This window comes from Patella vulgata, chromosome 6 (assembly GCF_932274485.2).
Source record: "Patella vulgata chromosome 6, xgPatVulg1.2, whole genome shotgun sequence".
Taxonomy (NCBI): domain Eukaryota; kingdom Metazoa; phylum Mollusca; class Gastropoda; family Patellidae; genus Patella; species Patella vulgata.
This window is the reverse complement of record NC_065884.2, coordinates 6355275-6379753: the sequence shown is the minus strand read 5'-3', so window position 1 is coordinate 6379753 and position 24479 is coordinate 6355275. Positions and strand designations below refer to the sequence as shown.

Genomic DNA, 24479 nt, shown 5'->3' with positions numbered 1-24479 from the left:
ACCTAATAAATTATGACTAATTGATGTAATATTACAAATCTCTACATTTCTCAAATACAAAGTTTGAAAACTCTTAAATATTTATTACATGTATTCGTATTCAATTAATTAAAGGTAGATATTCCAGAACTATAATTAAAGGTAAATGTTCCAGAATAATAATTAAATGTAGATATTCCAGAACTATAATTAAAGGTAGATATTAATTAAAGGTAGATATTCCAGAACTATAAAGATAGATATTCCAGAATAATAACTGATTAAACAATGCATATTTATGTGCATACCACATCCTAATTATGGGAACTTCTCTGTCATGCCTTCCATTCATCTTGGAGATAGAGAGCAAGATCACCGTGGACCAGTTTGTACTCTATAGAGTAAGATCATTGTGGACCAGTTTGTACTCTACAGAGTAAGATCATTGTGGACCAGTTTGTACTCTACAGAGTAAGATCATTGTGGACCAGTTTGTACTCTACAGAGTAAGATCACCGTGGATCAGTTTGTACTCTAGAGTAAGATCACTTCAGACCAGTTTGTACTCTATAGAGTAAGATCACTTCAGACCAGTTTGTACTCTATAGAGTAAGATCACCGTGGATCAGTTTGTACTCTAGAGTAAGATCACTTCAGACCAGTTTGTACTCTATAGAGTAAGATCATTGCGGACCAGTTTGTACTCTAGAGTAAGATCACTTCAGACCAGTTTGTACTCTATAGAGTAAGATCACTTCAGACCAGTTTGTACTCTATAGAGTAAGATCACCGTGGATCAGTTTGTACTCTAGAGTAAGATCACTTCAGACCAGTTTGTACTCTATAGAGTAAGATCATTGCGGACCAGTTTGTACTCTAGAGTAAGATCACTTCAGACCAGTTTGTACTCTAGAGTAAGATCACTTCAGACCAGTTTGTACTCTATAGAGTAAGATCATTGTGGAGTAGTTTGTACTCTATAGAGTAAGATCACTGCAGACCAGTTTGTACTCTATAGAGTAAGATCACAATGGACCAGTTTGAACTCTAACTTACTCTAAGCGATCTAGAGTAAGATCCTATCCACTGCAGAACAGTTTGTACACATACATCATTAAGGAATTCACATGACATAATGGCCTGAATAAGGGCGAGACTGACTGGGCTGCAGCCAGGGGTCTCAGTATTAAAGGAATCCAAATTTGTACCATAAATAAATTTGTCCTATCATACGATAGAGTTTAAAAAGTGGAACATAAACTTTCTGCAGCTATGTTAAGGCAACAAGAGGGTAGGCGGTGGAATATGCCGTCTTCTAACTAAGCTAGGGCCCCAGTGACATTTTCAGCAGGGGTTCCATGCAAGCCTACTCCGGCTCTGACACATGAAATTAATTATGAGTCTTATATATCTGCTGTGCGTGGAGTCGTATCATCTTCTGAACAAGTCCACCCTATCTTATCACTGCCATTCCATGTACCATGTAGTTGTTTTGAAATTTGATGTTTTTCTTTACATGTACATTCTAATTCATTGTTTAGCATCCTACTTTACTACAGAGAGAGAGAGAGAGAGAGAGAGGGGGAGAGTTTAAATGGGGTTTAACTCCACTAGAACAAACTAGGTCATTTCGGGACTAACATATAGTTCAATTTAATTTCAATAATTTGTTTATGCGTAGGGGTTTTAAGCACTAGGAGGGAACCAGGGGACCTGGAGAAAACCGAGGAAGTTGGAGAGGTGACCCTACTCCTTTTCGCGTATAAGCGGGGAATCAAAACCACACCACTTGATTCAATGACAGAAATGAAATGAAATGGGGTTTAACGTCCTACTGTTTTGCTCCGAACTGGGCTAATGAAGACGGGCATACGCCATACAGTGTGCTATGAGGGAAATTTTGCCCGGACAGCGGCACTACGGCCTACTCTTATATCGAATTCCAACTGTCAAGGGATCTTTTACGTGCACGCCAATGTGTACACGGGACCTCGGTTTTTCGTCTCATCCGAATGACTAGACAGCTGTCCTTGCCAGGCCCTCCATCCTGCATCACTGACAAGGGGAAACCACGGCGGAAAATCTGGATGAACTTTCTCGGCCAATGCAGGGATCGAACACCCGACCTCCAGGCTAGCGAGCCAGCGTCTTACCCACTTAGCCACCGTGACCCCCGACTCAATGACAGACCTCAGGATCTAACAGCATGCCTAACAGAAGGAAAAGGCCAGAACAAATTGAAATCAATAAATGAAATGTATATATCCACTGATCTCTAAATTCCATTCAAAATGTTCGAAAGTTATAAAAAAAATCATAAATCACTAAACATAAGTACATCTGATTAAACCACAGATCCTATTTCGTTTCGTTTTTTTATAGTTCAAAATTTTGTTTTACTTATCTTTACTACACTAGGATCTGGAAGAGTTGTTATACAACCCGAGTTTTGCATGATGTGAGGAATTAGTCAATGAAACGGTCTGTTACGTTGAGTTTTTGGCGTTAAATGCTGATTGGTTAATCAGATGTCTGACGTCATAAGAGTCAAAAGCCGCTCATATGACCCCTGATGCAACCTTCCACTACAACCGCTCAGATCTTCATGTAGTAGAGGCCATTGAAAGTATAAAAAACGAGATGAAATATAGATCCGTATTTTAATCAGATTTAACAAAAGTACATCTGTAAATGAGAAAACTGATGTGAACTAATATTAATGACCCTGTATTTCGTCCATATTTCACGATATAAATCAACGATTGAGATGATTATGCACAAGTCTTCTATTTATGACCATATTAGGATATTTTTACACAACACGTCAACATCAATATCCCTGTTTTAAACACCATGCGTAAACCGTACTGTAGAATTTTCACCCTGTAAATCTGCGTAAAGTTTCATTCATTTTTTTGTTAGTTTCTTTTTCTTTTAATAAACCTACAACACTGCACCACAAGAGTCTTTGAATTAAAAATAAAAATGAAGAAATGTTCACCATACATTGTATGATATAAATTAAATATCCCCTAACAGTCTTTTATATTTCCATCTATATATACACATGTACAGCCTTATAGCGTGCTCTCAACAACACATTTTACAAAAAAAAAATCTTCTCATCACTGCAACAAAAAAAACCCAAACTCCCCACTAATTCAAATTCCACAAGGAACAGTCAAAAGAGTCGGTTTATATTCCTTGTCCTGAACCTGTATCAACAGCCATAGTCCAAACAATAACCCAAATTGTTTTTTGTGCAGCTGTCATCTACCGTAAACACATATTGTAAAAAGCTGTTTCTAACTGGTTGTTGTTGCTTCTCAATCACCAAGCAAGGTGGACATTCCAATCAAACTGAACTGTGTGGAGATTATTTTTCCCATGCTGAGAATCAAACCAATCTGAGTCTCCCCCCTGTAGACTGGGTTATTCTGTTCATCGCTCAATGTCCATAACAGTATTTCACCCTGTTTCACCATTTGTCTGTTTTTTAAAAGCCAATCATAGTGGAGCCATTCCGGATCCAGCCATGTGATTTAGGGAGCCATGCCAAATCCAGCAATGTGATCAGTGGAACAATGCTGTATCCAGCCATGTGATTAGAGGAGCCATGCCGGATCCAGCCATGTGATTAGAGGAGCCATGCCGGATCCAGCCATGTGATTAGTGGAGCCATACCGGATCCAGCTAAGGGATCTGTGGAGCCATGCCGGATCCAGTCATATGATCAGTGGAGCCATGTGGGATCCTGCCATGTGATTAGAGGAGCTCTCCCGGATCCAGCCACGTGATTTGGGGAGCCATGCGGTATCCAGCTATGTGATCAGAGGAGCCATGTTAGATCCAGACATGTGATCAGTAGAACCACGCCTAAGTAATTAGTGGAGCCATTCCGGAACTTCACATATAAAGGGTATTACTGTATTTGATCTTTTTTTCGCAAGAACTGATTGTTTAATTCACTACAATATGAGCTGCAGATGCCATTTTCATGTCCATCTACGAGTAATCTCCATCTTCTACACTTTGTTCTAAATATTTCCACACCATATAAGGAGGTTTTTTTTGTTCTTAATGGATGATTAAACTGAGATTTCATAACTTGTATCATACAAACTACGATTCTTTTCATCACGCTGCTGTTTTTTATTTTCTATGGCCGCCAAATGTCTGTTTCTCTGATCAACAGCGTCACTGACTTCCAGAGCCCGAACAAATGATAACGGTCGCCCGTGATGGTCGGGATCGCCCGCTTGTGGTATGTGTGAGTTGGGCATTGAGCGATTATATCCCGAAGTTAACGGTATGTGTGGTGGTGCCCCTGATCTAGGATTATGTCCCTTGTTCGCGTGTGAGTATTCGTTCCTATATGGAGAATTGTTTGAATGGTTTAAAACAGGTTGTGAACCTGATTTCGGAACGAAAGTATTTCCTGATGGGTGTGGCCTACTACCTCCTCTACTAACATGGGTGACAGGATGAACTCGTTCATTGCCTCTATCTGGAGTATGACCTCTCGCTCGATCAGGGTTCTGACCTCTACTTGTCTGCGGGCGCATGTTTCCACGGTAACCACGATCCGGGCTGTTAATACTGTCAGGGGAAGAAAGGGAGGCATGTTTCGGAAGAACGACATCATCAAGCGTGGCAATTGGTGCACGGCGACTGGGATGAACATCTAATCTATCCTGTGATGAGGGACGTGAACGCTGCGGTGATCTTTCGTAATAATTTTTTGTGCGGTAAATTTTGGGGGATGCCCTTCCCACAAGACTGCTGTGTGATTGAGCGGCTTGTAGCGAGGCCCCGATAGACGTGGTCTGAGAAGAATCAAATAAATTAGTATAGGAACCATTTTTCTTTTGTGTGGGTGGTGAAGGTTCACAATCCAATGATTGGCTGCCTTTATAATCTTCAACATCATCATGATAAATCGCCCGCGTCTGAAAATATAAACCATTTAGTTAATACATAGTCACATGACTAGTCATATAATAAAACATTCGGACAAGGTTCAAATAAAACAAAATATTTCCTTATAAATATTGGCAAAAGACATTTAAGTTTTTCATTTTTATAAGGCTAATGATGGTGACCAAAGACTACACCCATGTTATGGTGAGAACCATATAACTGGTTTTTTTCTGGACCACCCCGATCTGTTATATACAAGGACATCACTAGAACACTGATGTTGGAAATGAAATGAAATATAATTTAACGTCCCACTGTTCTGCTTCGACTGGGCCAATGAAGACGAGCATACACAATACAGTGTGCTGTGAGGAAAATTTTGCCCGGACAGCGGCACTACGGCCTACTCTTATATCGAATTCCAACTGTCAAGGGATCTTTTACGAGCACGCCAATGTGTACACAGGACCTCGTTTTTTTTTTCCATTCGAACTAGACGGCTGTCCTTGGCAGGCCCTCCGTCCTGTATCACTGATAAGGGGGGACCACGTGGGATGAACTTTCTCGGCCAATGCTGGGAACGAACAATCGACCACCAGGCTAGTGAGCCAGCGTCTTACCACTTACACACCGAGACCCTCCCCCATTTTACAAATCACATTAAAGTTTTGTCTTAAAGAGTGAGAGAGAAATGGGGTTTAACATCCACTCGACACTAACTAGGTCATTTCGGGACCAACACATGGTTTAATTTTATTTCAATCGTTCGCTTGCGCGTAGGGGTCTTTAACAGTGGGAGGAAACCGGAGGATCGGGAGAAAACTCACGAGGTTGGAATATCTGATGAACTATGCCACTTGAATCAATGACTCATTCGGCCAACCAACACCCCCCCCACCCCTTGTCTTACAGAGTTAATATTCGATGAACTATATCACTTTATGACCTGTGGCAACATGTGTTAATATATTGTTTTATCGAACCTAGTTTAAAACAAGATAATTACTGGTTGCAGATGTTGCTCTACATACACAAATATAAAACTAAAATTATAATCAATTAATTTCTAAAATATTTGAAAAATAACATTTGGCTTCAAATTTCTAAAATCTCTGAAAAATAAAATTGGTTTGAGTTGAGTTATAATGGTGGGTACCAATATATTGAACACAGTTCTGACGTACCAGAGATTAGAAAAATCATACCAGAGATAAGAAAAATCATACCAGAGATAAGAAAAATCATACCAGAGATAAGAAAAATCATACCAGAGATTAGAAAATTCATACCAGAGATTAGAAAAATCATACCAGAGATTAGAAAAATCATAAAGTAAAATGCTAGAATAACCAATGAAATTTGACTAATACCCATTACGGGGATATTCTCCCAAGATTTCATTCAAGAGAGAGAGAGAAATGGGGTTTAACGTCCACTTGACACAAACTAGGTCATTTCGGGACTAACATATGGTTTAATTTTATTTACATAATTCGCTTACGCGTAGGGTTCTTTAGCAGTGGGAGGAAACCGGAGGACCCGGAGAAAACCCACGAGGTTGGACAGGCGACCCTACTCCTTGTCACGTACAACCGGGGATTCGAAACCACACCAGTTGACTCAATGACAGACTTTATGATACAGCGCGTGCACGCTAACCATTCAGCCATCCAACCCCCCTGATTTCATTCAAAGACAAGTAGTAGAACACCACAGACAGTTTATAAAGCCTACTACTTATTGATACTTAACATGTATCCGTCTTTATTAGCCCAGTTGGAGCAAAACAGTAGGACGTTAAACCGGATTTCATTTCCTAACATGTATAAGGCGACTTGATGGATAAGATATTACTTTCATATTCAAATTTTCACATCAGTCTCTTTGTGTTAAATACATGATGGAGAGAGAGAAATGTGGTTTAACATCCACTCAACACAATCAAGGTCATTTCGGGACTAACACAAGGTTCAATTTTATTTCAATAATTCGCTTGCGCGTAGGGGGTCTTTAGCAGTGGGAGGAAACTGGAGGACCCAGAGAAAACCCACGAGGTTGGACAGGTGACCCTACTCCTTGTCACATACAAAATAAAATGGGGTTTAACGTCCTACTGGTGTACCAACAAGGGCTAATGATGACGAGCATACGCCATACAGTGCGCTATCCTGGAAATTTTGCCTGGACAGCGGCACTACGGCCTAATCTCATATCAAATTCCAACTGCCAAGGGAACTTTTACGTGCACGCCAATGTGTACACAGGACCTTCAAGTTTTTCATCCCATCCCAACGACTATACATTGTCCGTTGTCAAGGAACTCCGTTAAATACCGCAGACGAAGAGGAAGCATGCTGGAAAATCCTGATGAACTTTCTCTGCCAATGCAGGGATCCAACAGGGGACCTCCGAACTTCCTCGGCCAATGCAGGGATCGGACACGGCACCTCCATGTTAGTCTGTGAATCAAAACCACACCACATAACTCAATGACAGACCTGATAATCTAAAGTATTGTTAACATGTTTTAACCAGTAATCATCAATCAATATTAATATGAATATTTTGTGCTGGGAGAGGAAAGAACATTACAACATACATAATTATCTACATTATATCCTAAACATATAGAAACATTGTTACTATTCTCATTATATCAAATCATTTCATGTTAATAAATTCTCATCAGTCAGTTAGTAACCGATGGGTAACTTATAATTATAAAACAGAAAGAATAGTCATCGTAAACTTATATTCAGAATTCAAGTATGACTGTTTTAATCGCCCGACTCATGGAAATGAAATGGGGTTTAACGTCCGACTGTAGTGCACTGATTGGGCTAATGAAAACAGGCATAGACTATCACTGTAACCCAGGTATCGTTTAATCTTGTGTATCTAGCACTAATTTCTTTCACATTCGTTTAATATCAAATCTTTGTTTAAAAATTCATGAAAACTGTTTAAAATCACCATAAATCGTTTAATTTGTACATGTGTCCAGTTTAAAGCTGACTGATTAATTTTGATAATGAGTGTCCAATTTACAAGTATTTAATTTCCTGATCACTGTTCAAAAATTAATTATTATACATCATTAATCAATTGGGTTGTTTATTTTTTAACAATGATTGAGAAATTAAACACTTGTAAATTGGACACTCATTATCAAAACTGAATGGTCAGCTTTAAACTGGACAGAAGTACAAATTAAACGATTTATGGTGATTTTAAACAGTTTTTACAAATTTTTAAACAAAGATTGGATATTAAACGACTGTGAAAGAAATTAGTGCTAGATACACAAGATTAAATGATACCTGGGTGACAGTGCACTATACAGTCTGCTATGAGTGAAATGAAATGAAATGAAATGAAATGGGGTTTAACGTCCTACTTTTCTGCTCCTAACCTGGGCTAATGAAGACGGGCATATGCCATACAGTGTGCTATGAGGGAAATTTTGCCCGGGCAGCGGCGCTACGGCCTACTCTTATATCAAATTCCAACTGCCAAGGGATCTTTTACGTGGACGCCAATGTGTACACGGGACCTCGGTTTTTCGTCCCATCCGAACGACTAGACAGCTTTCCTTGTCAGCCCCTCCGTCCTGCATCACTGACAAGGGAGAACCACGCCGGAAAATCTGGATGAACTTTCTCGGCCAATGCAGGGATCGAACACCCGACCTCCAGGCTAGCGAGCTAACGTCTTACCCACTTAGCCACGTGATCCCCCTGCTATGAGTGAAAGCAACACTACAGCCTACTCTTATATTGAATACCAACTGTGAAGGGATCTTTAACTTGAAGGGGTCTTTAGCAGAGGGAGGAAACCGAAGGTTGGACAGGCGACCCTATTTCTTGTCACGTACAAACTGGGAATCAAATGACAGACCTTATGATCTAAACCTATTTTCACGACTAACGGAAAGTAGATTTACAAAATCATCAATGTGTCGGAGGCCAATAATCTTGTTTAAATTGTAACACAGAAAAGAATTAAAGGTGAGAGAGGGAGAAATGGGGTTTAACGTCCACTCGACACAAACTAGGTCATTTCGGGACTAACACATGGTTTAATTTTATTATAATAATTTGCTTGCGCGTAGGGGTCTTTAGCAGTGGGAGGAAACCGGAGGACCTGGAGAAAACCCACGAGGTTGGACAGTGGACAGGCGACCCTACTCCTTGTCACGTTCAACAGGGATTCAGAATTAAAGGTGTTCTTTTGACAGTAATATGGACAATTAAAACAAAACCTGAAGGCTAGATGTTTAACGTCCACTCAACACAAACTAGATCATTTTGGGACTTATCTATGGTACACTTATATTTCAATAATTCTCTTTATGTGCATATATGGGGTTTTTAGAAATGGGGAGGACCTGGAGAAAACCCACAAGGTTAGGCAGACGACCCTACTCCATACCACGTGAAAGTGAGGGATCGAAACTACTTGACCTAAGTCACTGACAGCACTAAACCACTGGAGATAAGACGATTTGACGACCCAACCCCCTTCCCTAATAAACAAGATACTATTAAAACATGCAGAGAGTATCTAAATAATAATATCAGTATTAATATAGTATGATATAAAATATCACTAATCTCTTAAAGGTGTATCTCTTTGATAGCTAGGACTCAAAATTTTAAAGATGCATTATGTAAGATTTAGATAAAAAAAAAAAAAAAACTGTCTGTTCTTTGATAGTTGGGACCCAAATTGTTAAAGATACATTATTTAAGATTAAAGTAACTTGGAGCTGACTGTTCTTGTTATAATAGTTCAAAAATGTAAAAAGAATATATTGAAAATTTCAGTCAGTTTTGATAAGATAGTTTTGATTCTCAAGTACCATAGCTACCGTAATAAACAAAGTCTTGATTATCCATTTTAAAGTTAAATCATTCTAATCCATTCAATATCATGGTCATCTAATGGTCTAGAGAGTTGATTTTGGGCTTGTCATGTGAATAAATGTTTAAATAATAATTTATATAAAATTTGAGGCCAGAATAAAGACTTGTAACAGGACGATTTAGCTCTTATATAATGCCTTATTCATTTCATCAAAGAAATACATCTCTTTAAATTTTAATAGAACAGTTTTTCTATTTACAAGTAATTAATTTTCTAATCAATATATTTATTAAAGAAGAAAATATTCTATTAAATTTCTATAGTATTATTACCCCCGTCAGTCCTGGGTGGCTTCCTTACTGTGCTACTAGGGCGATGGAAAATGGTCTTGGAGCGTGTCAAGATCGCCATAAGCGTGGTAAAAGCGCAGTGGAAATGCCAGATATCGTGCTGTGGTATCCATGGTCGCAAATGATGGCCAAGTCACAGCGTTTGTTTTAAGCATGTTCAAAGCAAACCCCAAGGTTCTGCGATCTGGCCTGGAAAGCTATGAGAACGCAGCTTTTTTCAAGTTTGTAATTTTTTTTGGACAATTTCTCGGGTTGTGTTCACGTTTGCCGGTGACTGTGTGTATTTTCTGGTTGCTGTATGGTCACAGATGCGCAGTAAGGATTCCCCCCGTCTGACGGCGGACATAATTAAATATATCTATAATATTAACAAATGGTTAAATTCCTATAGCGTAAATTATAATTATCAATAATATAAATATTCTATTAAATTTCTATAGTATTAAAGATACATTATGGGAGATTAGATAAAGAGTTGGCAGTTGTCACTACAATAGTTACAAACTAGATAATGTAAAGGGAATTTGCTGGAAATTTCAGTCAAATTCTGAACCGAGAATTTAGTGATTGAATTTTGGGCCTAGTCTTGATTATCTCGATTATCCATTTTTCGATTTAATCATGAATGAACGATGAGGAGCATATCGGATTATAATCCAGTAAATACCGCAGGCTAGCGATCACATCGAGAGTTGATATAGCCTGGATAAGTTCATTAATATCTAATTAATAATTTAGATAACATTTCAGGTCTAAAGAAAAGACATGTAGCTCTTGCATAATGTATGTTTAAATAAATCATATTTATCAATAATATTAACAAATGGTTAAATTTCTATAGTATAAATTATATTTATCTGGTAGTTATATTTCTATAATTTTAATTCATCAATAATATAGTCAAAGGGGTGTATTCTGTATTCTATTTTCTTATATTATTGAGAATTACGACAGAAATCACAAAGTAATGAGTATTTTTCAATTGACTTGATGCCGATCTTGAATGAGTTATCAGCCTCATCAGGTTAAGAGGTACTTTTGGTACTAACATATGGTTCAATTTTATTTCAATAATTCTCTTGCGCGTAGTAGTCTTTAGCAGTGGGAGAAAACTGGATGACTCAGAGAAAACTCACAAGGTTCGACAGGCGACCCTACTCCTTGTCACGTACAACCGAGGAATTGAAACCCCACCAGTTAACTCAATGACAGACCTTATGATACAACGCACACGTGCTAACCAATCGGCAATCCAACCCCCAAATTAAGAGAGGAGAGAGAGGGAGATGGGGGTTTAACATCCACTTGAACACAAACTAGGTACTTTTGGAACTAACATATGGTACAAGTTTATTTCAATAATTTGCTTGAACGTAGGAGTATTTTAGCAGTAGGAGAAAACTCAGTAGGTGTAGACTTGAAACCACTTGACGCAATGGCAGACCTGATCATCTACAAGTTAAGAGACAGAAATGGGGTTTAACGCCCACTAATCACAAACTAGGTCATTTTAGGACTAACATATGGTTCAATTTCTAGCAGTGAAAACCACGCAACTTGATTCAATGAAAAACCTGATGATCTACGCGTTTGACCTTTCGCTTTCCCCTGATCAATTGATCTGATAGAGAGAGAGAGAGACTTTATCGACCACTCAACACAAATTAGGTCATTTTGGGACTAACATATGGTTCAATTTTATTTCAATAATTCGTTTGCGCGTAGAGGTCTTTAGCAGTGGGAGGAAACTGGAGGACCCATAGAGAAAACCCACAGGGTTGGTCTGATACAATAATCTACCTGTCTTATTAACACCCCCTGTACTCAACCCCTGAATACACCCCTTTTATATATGTTACCTGTTGTTATCATGCAACTGACCAATCACTACACGTACGTACGTCACATGACATCAAAACACGAAGGATGCCGATATTGTGAAATATACAACCTTATCAATTACTCACACTGTTGTTTGGTGGATTTCCGTCGTGACGAATTCCGTTAGTTGACTCCGAGTAAATCTTCACATCTTTATCGGCAGCTACGTAAGTTATCTTCGACGAATGCACATTAATCGTTCTGGTCTTGGGAATGTATGAAATAAGTCTGGATAATAAAAATGAATAATTTATTAGGTCTGGACAATAAAAGTAAATATTTGAATGTATTTCTTTTGTCAATCTGATTAAAATACAGATCTATATTTCGGTTTTTTTTTTTTATACTTTCAATCACCTACACTAAATGAAGATCTGACCAGTTGTACTGGAAGGTCGTGTCAGGGGTCATATGAGTGGCTTTTGACCCTATGACATCAGACATTGATTAATCAATCAGTGTTGACGCTTCTAGGGGTTTACCCACAGTTCCGTGCAGAGAATGCCAAGAACTCGCCGTAACAGACCGTTTCATTGGCTAATTCCTCACATCAAGCAGAACACCTGTTATATAACAACTCTTTCAGATTCTAGTGCTGTGAAGACAAGTAAAACGAAATTTTGAACTATACAAAAACAGACGAAATAGGATCTGTGTTTTAATCAGATTGTTCTTTTGGCTTTTGAAATAAATAACCTTCATTAAAAGACCCTGTGTATCAGAAAATATTGAATTTTACACAGCCTTAACCACGCTTAAATGTACGCAGATTACTTATTGAACATCAATTTGAATAAAAAAATGAAAGTAAAATATCTATGGTAGATCATTTAGTTGTGTTGTTTTAGCAGGAGTTCCTGTATTTAATGTTTAGTTTCAAACCACTGTTGGAGAGAGAGAGAGAGAAATGGGTTTAACGTCCACTCAACACAAACTAGGTCATTTCGGGACTAACATATGGTTTGAATTTTATTTCAATAAATCGCTTGTGCGTAGGGGTCTTTAGTAGTGGGAGGAAACAGGAGGACCCGGAGAAAACCCACGAGGTTGGACAGGCACCCTACTTCTTATCACATACAACCGGGGATTCGAAACCACGCCAGTTGACTCAAACCACTGTTGGAAAACTGTTCAAATTTGTTGAGAATAATAGAAAAACATTGTATTTCTACTGTTGTGTAGGTAGTTTAAAGGGTCTGTCTAGATTAGATATGTTGTTGTTTGTTAGTTGTATTTTACGTCCGCTTCCGCCGAGGTGATATCGCAGACAAGTAGATTAGATAATGAGTGTTGGGTTTATAACTGTTTAGTTTCTAGAGAGCAGTGTCAAGTAATTAATTATTCTGTTAAAAACTCAACACCTTTTGAGTATTTGATTCAATCAGATTTAAAAGACATCGATTAAAAGATTGCAGTGAAAATCGAAGAAGTTTGTGTTGACTATATTTTTTCTACGGTATGTCGGATGTTTACTAATTTTCAATTCATCATATCTGTGTAAATACGGAACGAAATAGACTTTGGACAGATATTCCTTTAATGCAGCATTACAGAAGATTAGATAAAGAACTGACAATAGATAATGTAAAGAGAATATGCTGAAAATTTTAGTCAAATTACTTCACTCTGCACAGAGAAAAACGAAATTCAAAAACACTGAAGCCTTGATTGTCATTGTTACCGTTGTTACGATAATAAACCAAGTCTGGATCAGTTAATTAATGTCTAATTAATAATTTATATAACATTTCAGGCATAAAGAAAAATCTGCAATAGGTAGATTTCACTCTTGCATAATGTATGTTTAAGAGATTCAACTTTGCCAGTATTGTAGTCTGCAAGGGATTGAAATTCAATTCAGTGATCACAACCCTTAAATAGCTGAATAAACTGAGAAAAAAAAAGCTAATCATCACAATACCTTGAATTGTGATGTCATACTAAAAATCGAAATTTTTGTAAATCGACGCGCAATTTTCCAACGAACGAGCATGCCACGTTTCTAGTTGACCAAACTGGAATTGGCAGAGCCCTTGAATTTTTTCAAAAAACTGTCACCCTCGAGAAGAAGAATAAAAACCCAATGAAATGGGCTTTAACGTCCTACTGTTCTTCTCCGACTGGGCATATGCCATACAGTGTGCTATGAGGAAGATTTTGCCTGGACGGTGGCACTACGGCCTACTCTTATATATCGAATTCCAACTGCCAAGGGTTATTTTATGTACATGGGACCTCAGTTTTTCATCATATCCGAATGACTAGATAGCTGTCCTCGTCATGCTCTCCGTCCTGTAACACTGACTAGGGGAAACCACACCAGGAAATCTTAATGAACTTTCTCAGCCAACACAGAAAGCGAATCCGCAACCTCCAGGCTAGCAAGTTAGCGTCTTACCCACCATTTTACAAAGAACTAGAATAAGCAGGGCAGAGAGAAATGGGGTTTAACACCCACTCGACACAAACTAAGTCATTTCTGAACTAACACGTGGTTCAATTCTATTTCAATAATTCGCTTGCGCGTAGGGGTCTTTAGCAGTGGGGGGAAACCGGAGGACCCAAAGAAAACACACAAGGTTATACAGACGCCCCTAATCCTTTTCACGTACAAGCAGGGAATCGAAACCACGCCACTTGACACAGAGAAAGACCTTATGATACAACCATTCGGCCCCCCACCTAGAATAAGAATATAAGTATACTTACTTAGGCCACTGTGGACCACTGACTATATAACAACAGTTCTTGTAACAACCTTTATCAAACGGATTATGACCACCTTTAAATTTACCCGTCATCTGTACAAATCAGAAAATATAACATACTATTATTACATTAAACATATCTTATATTACATTAAACATATCTTATATTACATTAAACATATCTTATATTCATGGAGCTCAATGGCCTGGATTCAGATCAGAAAATAAAACATACTATTATTACATTAAACATATCTTATATCAACGGAGCGCAGTGTTGATCTGGTATTTCTATCATATCAAATGAAATGAAATGAAATTTAACGTCCAACTGTTCTGCCCTGAACTGCAGTCTGCGACATTAGCGCTTGTCCGATTGCCCGGGACAAGTAAAATTTTCATTGTGACTTGCCCACCGGTACAGTACTGTTTTTTAATAGAATGGGATACAAATGTACATTGGCGAAGATGACACGCGAAAATTTCGCTAAAAAAAATTAAAAATATCCATTTCCCCGTTGCTCACACTGTTAAAAAATCGAGGAAACGCGGTGGAGCGCAGTTTCTACTCCAAGGGAGACAATTCCATTTAATACTTGTCTACTTCCACTTTGACATTTATGACCTTGGAAATGTGACCTTTGTTGACGGTTTTCCTTGACTTTCGTTTTTCTGTTGTTGTTTGTCTTTCACTCTTTGTCATCGGGAGATGTTAAGATGGGTGGAAGGGGCACGGCTCGGCAAGACATTGAATAATAAGAAACGCGGATCCGGTGACGATGTTGCTCAAGTAGTAGCAGAATCAAAGCGCAGGTATGAAACAGTGTCACGTAAACGTGAATTTAAACAACATTGGCTAATTGGGAGGCCCTGGTTAAATGTGAACCAGAGGGAGAATGTCTCAGAATGATTCTGTTTCTATGACCTGTTCCTACTGCATCAAAACTAATAAAAATAACCGATTTGTGGATGCGATCACTGGAAACTTTAGGATTGTAAAGGCTGAACATTTTATCTTAATGAATAACAAAATATATGATCTAATAAAAAATGTGTTTTGTTCTTTTTTATTTCAATTGACCATTTCCATCTGACTGCTGACGGTACAGTAAAAAAAATTGGGGGCAAGTAAACATTGTCATTGTACTTGCCTGCAGGGCAAGTGAGTTTGAAAGTTAATGGTGCAGACTGGAACTGGGGTAATGAGGTCGGGCATACACCATACAGTGTGCTATGAGAGAAATTTTGCCCGGACAGCAGCACTACGACCTACTCTTATATCAAATTCCAACTCTCACAGGATCTTTTACGGGCACGCAAATGTGTACATGGGACCTCAGATTTTTGCTGGAAAATGGGGTTTAACGTCCACTCGACACAAACCAAGTCATTTTGGGACTAACACATGCCGTGGTTCAATTTTATTTCAATAATTCGCTAGCCCGTAGCAGTGGGAGGAAACCAGAGGACCCAGAGAAAACACACGAGGCTGGATAGACGACCCTACTCCTTGTCACTTACAACTGGGGAATCAAAACCACACCAGTTGACCTAAATGTAATGACAGACCTTATGATACAGCAAGCACATGCTAACCATTCGGCCATCCAACCCCCCTTTTATAAATAGACTTAAAATAACATATTCTGGTGTTAACCCCAGATATTATTGTTTATTTTCAGAGATCTTGTTTCATAACATTTTCAACGATTTAGCCGCCATATTGGATTTTATAAAATAAAATCCTTTAAATCGATATTCAGCCGTTATTTTGATTCGATTTTCTAAAGGAGGTAAACTAGGAATCAGATCAAAATAAAGTGTTGGATTGGGTGTTTTTTTTAATTCACCACTGTCCAGTATTGAATTTAAAATTGACTGTACCTGTTCATTTGTGGTTCTTCCTCTAGACACTAGCACCATATGAAAACCTGTTAACCCTATCACCGGTACAAACAATAAACCTATTATACACATTAATACTATACTGATTAACAATGTTAAAGATATATAATATACTAATATTTGTCATCGTAGTTTGTCTGTCTGTCTGTCTGTCTGTTCGGGGTTGGCGGCTACACTAGGTCTGCCCCGAGTCTGACATTGGGGGTATAGGGGTAGCTCGGACCGGGGAGTAACATAGGCCAGGTGGCGTTAGTCTACGACTTCCGGTTTTGGGGTTATGACCCCCGAGCGAAGCCGGGCATTCTGCTAGTATACTAACATTTGTCACCCTGTCTGTTCAGGGTTAGCGGCTACATTACACAGGGGCTGTATGTCATGCTAACTCGTCAAGAACAGTCTTTGCTTATTAAAATCCACGAGGTTGGACAGACGACCTTACTTATTGTCACGCACAACCACATCTTCAATAGAAGGCTTGATCTCGCCTTAACTACGTACATCTTATCAAGCCCTTCACGTAATACCCCGCATATTTTAGCATTAATTTCGATTGGGTATAAGCCCAGCTTGTGATCCTATCAAATTCCTTCGTTAAAAATATGGTTACGATTATCAAGTCTTGCACTTCTAGCTTAAATGTCTACATGTGACAATCGAGTTGCAAAGTTCAAGGTTTGATCAATGTCAAGGTTGCTGGCTTAGCTGTAAACTTGTCTATTTCTTTTTCTATGGAGGCTGTCATATTTGTTTACAGTGTGTTATGTGCCACGACCTCTGATTGGACAATGCTAATTAGTCACGTGTAAACACAACGAGCGCAAAAATTTGGGAATTGTTGAGTATTGAAGCAACGACTAGATGTTGTTAAACTCACGGTCGTTGCTTCAGGAACATGGCACAACAGGCAAGTTGACTCAATGACCGACCTTATGATGCAATGCGAATACGTTAACCATTCAGCCATGCCTCCCCACCCCAACTCAATGACAGACCTTATGATCTAAAGCACACATTAGACCATTCGACAACCCAACCCCCCACAATAAAAGACGGGACAGTATTCTCCAGAGTGCTATCTTAACTTTTTTTCCGGCTGTCCTGATCTCCGTTCATGATAGTCTTGTGTTATCGTAGACGGGTCCTGACGGCCCCTAACTGATTAAAATACAGATCTATATTTCATTTCGTTTTTTTATACTTTCGATGGCCTACACTACATGAAAATCTGACCGGTTGTTTCGGGGGGTCGCATCAGATGTCATACGAGCGGCTTTTGACCCTATAACATCAGATATTTGATTAACCAGGCTTTTGACCCTATGACGTCAGATATTTGATTAACCAATCAGCATTGGATTACTCATGGTTCCGTGCAGCTCGCCGTAACAGACCGTTTCATTGGCTAATCCCTCACATCATCCAGAACACATCAACGATAACAACTCTTCCAGATCCTAGCGTAGTAAAGACAAGTAAAACGAAATTTTAAACCATAAAAAACGAAAAGAAATAGGATCTGTGTTTTAACCAGACTGGGATGTCCCATGGTTGTTTATTTAAAAGGATACGAAACTATGGTGCCAGCTTCTGTGATATTATCTCGATGATCAAGGATATAGACTAAACACTGGGAGAATAAACTCAACATGTGCAATGATAAAGATGTTAAAAATAAAAAGAAAAATCGATAATTTCTTCTTCCTATACAATTATTTAACCATGGACAATGATGATCAAAAGTCTGAAATATAAAAATAAAATTTCATTAAAATTAATAAAGTAATGGACTCTGCGACCATACGTACTGATAAACAGGTGAAAACTAAAAGACTTTGATATTTTGAGAGAGAGCTTGTCAACCTGGCATTATTTGAAATTCTTTTGAAAAATGATAATTTTTTGTGTACATGTATTTCAGATTTCTAGAAATTGTACTTCTTTCAAATACACTTTATATCATTAATGTGTCTATTTTTAGATTTCATTGATTTAATTGAATTACAATTGAATACGGTGGCCATTAAGAAGTGTTTTTGAGTTCATATAATTTGTGTGAATGTTATTGATAAGAAGGAAAGCCCCAAGGTTTTGTATCGTATAGGCTACCAGTACAATAATCAATATATTGTCAATAATTATATAATATGTGGATTAATTATTCATACACCATAGGCTTACTATATCTATACTAATTGTTTACATCATACACCATATAGGACTACCATATCTAATAGTTTACATCATTATTACATTAGAGAGAGAGAGAGAGAAATGGGGTTGTAATTTTGGGACTCTCCTCTAAACACAAAATAGGTAACATCTGGACTAACACATGGTTGAATTTTATTTCTATAATTCGCTTGCACGTAGGGGTCCTTAGCAATGGAAGGAAACTGGAGGACCCAGAGAAAAACCACAAGGTTGGACAGCCTACCCTACTATTTATCATGTACAACCGGGGATTAGAAACCGCGCCAGTTGACTCAATTACAGACCTAATGATTCAACACGCACATGCTTACCATTCGGCCATTCAAACCCCCTAAAAGAAAAACATGAATGAAGAAAATCAGTGGATGTTATAAACTACAGAGTTAAAAGAAGGCTTTACACAGTCTTGCTGTTCTTACCTCTATACAGGTATTACAAACACTACAGTGTGAACATCTCGGTGGACGATAAAACTGACAAGTTGTACACCATTTCATCCGCACCGTTATCCCCTTTATTTCTATATTTTTATATAACGGAGCTCGGAAATCATCATCCTTAGCCTCATCTTCATGAGCTAAAAATAGACATTAATACCATAGAACAATTAATACTATTACTACTACATTATAATCAGCTTATTATTATTTATTAGGTTTAAAGGGGGTATGGCTCTAATCTTTCAGAACTTAAAATAGACGGAAATGGGTCTACAAGCACATATTAATGTAATATGAATGTATATAATGAGATTTGTATTCAATTTTTAAAAGAATTTGTAATTAATTATTATTTATTAGGTTTAAAGAGGGTATGGCTCTGTTTTTCCAGACCTTAAAATAGATGATAAAGGGTCTGAAAGCACATTAAAATGTAATATGAATATGTACATGTATATAAAGCGATTTATATTCAATTTTTAAAAGAATTACAGTAATATGAAATCAATTAGGTTTAGTGAAATACCTTTAAAGTTCAAATTGAGCAACAGTAGTTTACACCTGCTTAGTCCATACACATTTTTTTTATTATTATTATAATTTTGTCATTTGTGACTCAGCCATTACTAATTTACATTTACTTTCATATTGTCTTGTGGGATGTATTTTCTTTGTTCATTACAAATAGCGCCCATAACCATAGAATACACGACTTGTGTACTGATTATAGAACGTTCATTGTGTCTTTAACATTGGATATTAGGATCCGATATTTTCACGGCAAGATAACAACATTAATATTGATTGAAATGGACGGGGTTTTGCTCCTTTAATTATAACTTATAATGACATCTGACTTCAGATAAACCATGAACATGCTTATCTTCTTAATGAGGTATTACAACTTTCAACAATAAGTAATTAGTTTTACATAATCATGTTACAGTTATTAGGCACTAAGGGAAACTTTGCCAGAACAGCTGTGTTTTCACCGGGAACCTGTTATCGCCTACTCTACATCACTGTTCGGTGAATTAAAACTGTCAGAGTATCACTTTGAAGGTTCTTATACAGGCATGCTAATGGGTATCATGGTACCCGGTTTTTCATCCTATCAAATTGATTCTAGATGTTGTTGCTTGCAAGACCCACCCACCTACACATGTTGATGTACATGCACAGTACCATTCTGCACACAGATATATATCTACTTCATACTTTGAGTATAAATCTCTGTCCTGAATGGCCACCATATCCAAAAATTAGTATCCTACATTGTTTTTTAATGCAGTTCTACTCTGTTTCACATACACACAAAGACTAAATAAACCTATTCAATTCCATTAAATGGCAGCAGAATCAATACTTTTCAAAATTCTCGAAGTATAGCCTAGTTTAGTGTTTTTAACTAAATTCCTCGATTTATGATTTAAACTGTCGGTCAACTATAGCTTAGTGTCTGTTCTCAAGCGGAGCTACATGTAAAAGTAGACAGACAGCCTCAGCACTGGATTAGCAGATCAGTCCTAAAATTTGCATGGCCTTCTGTCAGAACAGTCAAATCAAAGCAAAATAAATTTATTACTGGCCGGAAAAGATCTCCATATTTCTTTAATCATTAATTGTAGAAGAAGGAAATTTAAATGTGCCATGAGCATTAACTTGGATGGAATGGGTGAATATTACAACTGACAATTATCTCCCTTATTCTACTTCCCTGTTCTACAAATTATATATTATAAGCTTATTGTACTATACCTTTGGGATAAATACCGGGATCCATAAATGTCGCCATACACAGATTGGCAAGCACAAATATCGTTAATATACCAGCAAATATTGGTATACCAATTGAATATGTTACTAATAAATATCGACATCTGAAATGAAATGTGACAATAAAGTTTAATTACCCAATTACATTTTAATTATTCAATAGCGATTAGTCATCACAGTCTGCATGAAATGACAGAAAACAGGACATTTTCAATGTGTCAATTAATCATATACGCAACTAGTCATGTTTAAATATATTAATAAACATGACATTTAAAAATATCATTGTTAGGCGTACATGTACATGTAATTCCTTGTTAAATTAAGCTTCAGACACAGGAAGTTATAATAAAAAGATGGCTTGAGCACCATATGTATAGGCCTACATGTATAATAATTAGATTTTGAGTAGGATAGAATATGTAATTTATTTGTGGAAAGCTTCTAGTCTACCATAGAATCATAAATGTATGTAGATATTAATCTACATTTCTAATTCACATAATAATTCAAATTGTCAATTGTATTTTGTGAGTTGACAAGAAAACAACAGCAATCACAGTGTATCCAAACAATAAACAAAATATCCCCTTATAATTCCAGCATCAAGGCTTTGTGAGATAGTATCAACACAATCAAATTGGTTGCAGCTGCGAAATTGCCCAACCCTTTTTTTGTTAGCAAATCGTCGTTCTATTACTCACACAAAAGCAAAATACAGGGATGTTGCTCCCAGCAAGAGCGTCCAGGCACATGTTGCTGGGATAATTCGGGTAGAACATTCACACCTTCCCATAGTTACATTGATCAAAATTCTTTAAATATTATAAGTTTTTCACAAACAAGAATCATATTCAGTTTTTGATGTCAAAGATGGCATATCGGTAAATTCAAGAACCAAACAACACCTCCTCCATGACCGAATGCGCGACACATAAATCACCCGGAAGTCACGTCTTAACTTCGCTAATTAGTCCGTTATCTTAAAACCCAATCAAATTGAAATTCGATCCCTTTGTTCCCGTTTGATCACTATCAATTGTGTCTGTTTTTTCCGGCAATCTGTAAAATTTCTCAGGTGAAGCCTTCTGACGCGAAATGATATGCATCCGGAAGTCGTTTCCTGCGCAGTCTATAACCAGTTCGTCACAAAACTGATCAATGCGATTCCCCTATAACCTGTTCGTATCTTCTACTGCACGAATCGGTATATTTCGAAAGACATTGAAAAAAGACCCTCTGTTCTGGATAATTCGTATCTTAATTATCTTATTTCGAGCTTAATGTACCCAATCCCTTCATCCTTTACCTAGATGCATGGCTTACGAAATCAAAACGACAAGTGTATTCGAGTTCCCTACTGTTATCCTTGTCCAACATGACGGTTTGACTCGGTACCCATTATGACTAGGTGCCTAAAATAAGTACCCCTGTCCCGCACCCCCCCCCCCCCCCAAAGTGATTTGTGCAATGGCTCCCTTTCAAGAGACAAGGTTAGGAATTAGCCAGAAGATAGTCTAAATGAAAGAAGTCCAGATTATACTAAATGGGTATTGATTGACACCAAATTACAATTATTATTATATTATATTAATGAAGATCGGATAGGTGTTATATATAAATTATGCGGGCTCAAGAGTTTATTGGGCATAAAATTGACAAGTATATGTTCAATAACACTAAACATAACAGAATGAAACATTTAAGACAGAGAACGAATAGTAATAATAGTAACACAAGATGTTATACATATTTGAAATCAACGAAACATACTACAGATTTTCATAATACAATTAAATATAAATAAAATTAGAAATATATATTATTTACATAAATCATACAGTAAACGACATGAATAGTGTTATTACCCTTATAAAAACGAACGCGAAACGAAGGCCGTTTCATTAGATTTTGAAAATACAATTAAATGAATTAAAAATATATACATTGTTTACATAAATCATTCAGTAAATGGACATGCATAGGATTATCTACCCTTATAAAAAAGAAGGCGAAACGAAGGCCGTTTCATTGGTAAGACTGGTGTGTAAACTATTTTTTGATTGGTTCGTAGACTTTATCTACAATCAAGGCCAGGGCAGATAATTTGAAATCGTGGAAATCCTATGAATTAACCCAAAGTATAGTGGAGTAGAACGGAATGACCACTAGGGAAACCGAGGATGTGCTATCTATCTATACTAATATTTGTGACTATCGTTTGTCTGTCTGTCCGTTTGTCTTTTCGTGGTCGGCAGCTACTCTAGAGCGCCTTTATGATAGGGTAGCTTATGCGTCTCTATACCATTGAAGGTCGTGAGTTCGAATCCAGACAGGAGTTCTACCTGTCACACATACATTAACCCATACCGGGGTTATACAGCAGACAATAACCCAAAACTCATCAGATCCACTCTTATAATGATGCTTGGGTTTTAAAATTACTTTACCTGTATGACACGCTTTTCTTCTTCTGTCTTTGGCCACCAAATGGTGTAGCTGTTTGGTAGTGTGGGGAATTCTGCTGCAATTGTTGCTCAGGACCCACACCCCGGTAATTTCTCTGCCACCAGTGATCTATTGACCGATCACAAGCCCTTTGAAGTAGCTAGAGCCTCTTCAGAGGAGAGGGCGGACTAGCGAAAAAGTAGTTGTGCTATGTTCGACTCTCCCTCTCTTCGAACAAACGGAACAAACTGTATAAAACTATAAAGTTTTTTGATGTATTATAACATATATACATGTAAGTTTTAATGGACTGGGAAAACTCTTTTATACTATACTGTTCATTAACTGCAAGCAGTTAAAGGCTGTATCTTTGCATTAATCGCAAGCGTTTAAAGTCTGTATCTGTTCCATAGACGCAAGCATCTAAAGGCTGCATCTGTTTATAACCTGCAAGTAGTTTAAAGTCTGCTTATTAGATGAAAACATCAAAGGGCTGTAACCTCAAAGAGTACTCCTCAATAACTTCGGATGCAACTATACCTAGGGCTTCGCTTCGACCCTGGAGACGGATATCCCAGTGTGAGCAACTGACCCTTGGTACTAGCGTTGTCAACTGATGGACAAAACCAAGCCCCATATGCAAGTAGATTGCTTGGCCAAAACTTCCGTTTGATCCGAACACCGTCCTCAGTAAAAAAAGAAATGTCAAATTCAATTTAGTACTATGAAAAACAAAGTAAAACGATCAGAAATTGGCTTCTGGTTTCAATCGGAATGGACAAATACATGCCTCACTGATTTAATAAAATTTAATTATTATCAATGAGACAGTCGCAAGTTATATTTGGGCGATGTACAAATCATATTTATCACCCAATAATACATTTTACAGTAGATATCACTTTTGTGATAAATTTCATAATCTACTGCGATATCACCTAGCAGTGGGAGGAAACCGGAGGACCCGGAGAAAACCCACGTACAACCGAGAAATC

The 24479-nt window shown here is 37.6% G+C and overlaps 1 protein-coding gene across 1 annotated transcript; it reads right to left on the bottom strand.

Annotated features, from left to right (window-relative positions):
• Nucleotides 1-880: 880 nt before the first annotated feature.
• On the bottom strand, nucleotides 881-22153 carry LOC126824925 (palmitoyltransferase ZDHHC5). Its single transcript, XM_050554378.2, has 8 exons — nucleotides 21741-22153; nucleotides 21019-21140; nucleotides 19240-19397; nucleotides 18178-18350; nucleotides 16589-16691; nucleotides 14706-14797; nucleotides 12083-12224; nucleotides 881-4928 (listed from the first exon to the last, which is right to left on the bottom strand). Exons 1-8 carry the CDS (start codon nucleotides 21830-21832, stop codon nucleotides 4068-4070), a joined length of 1743 nt encoding a protein of 580 aa, XP_050410335.1. The 5' UTR covers nucleotides 21833-22153; the 3' UTR covers nucleotides 881-4067.
• Nucleotides 22154-24479: the final 2326 nt, after the last annotated feature.

Coding starts and splice junctions, on each gene's coding strand:
- LOC126824925 (XM_050554378.2), bottom strand. CDS start 21,832: ATGGGAAGGTGTGAATGTTCTACCCGAATTATCCCAGCAACATGTGCC. Junction 19,398..21,018: donor TCCCGGTATTTATCCCAAAG/GTATAGTACAAT, acceptor GTCTATTTTTAG/CTCATGAAGATGAGGCTAAG. Junction 14,798..16,588: donor GAAGAACCACAAATGAACAG/GTACAGTCAATT, acceptor TGATTTGTACAG/ATGACGGGTAAATTTAAAGG.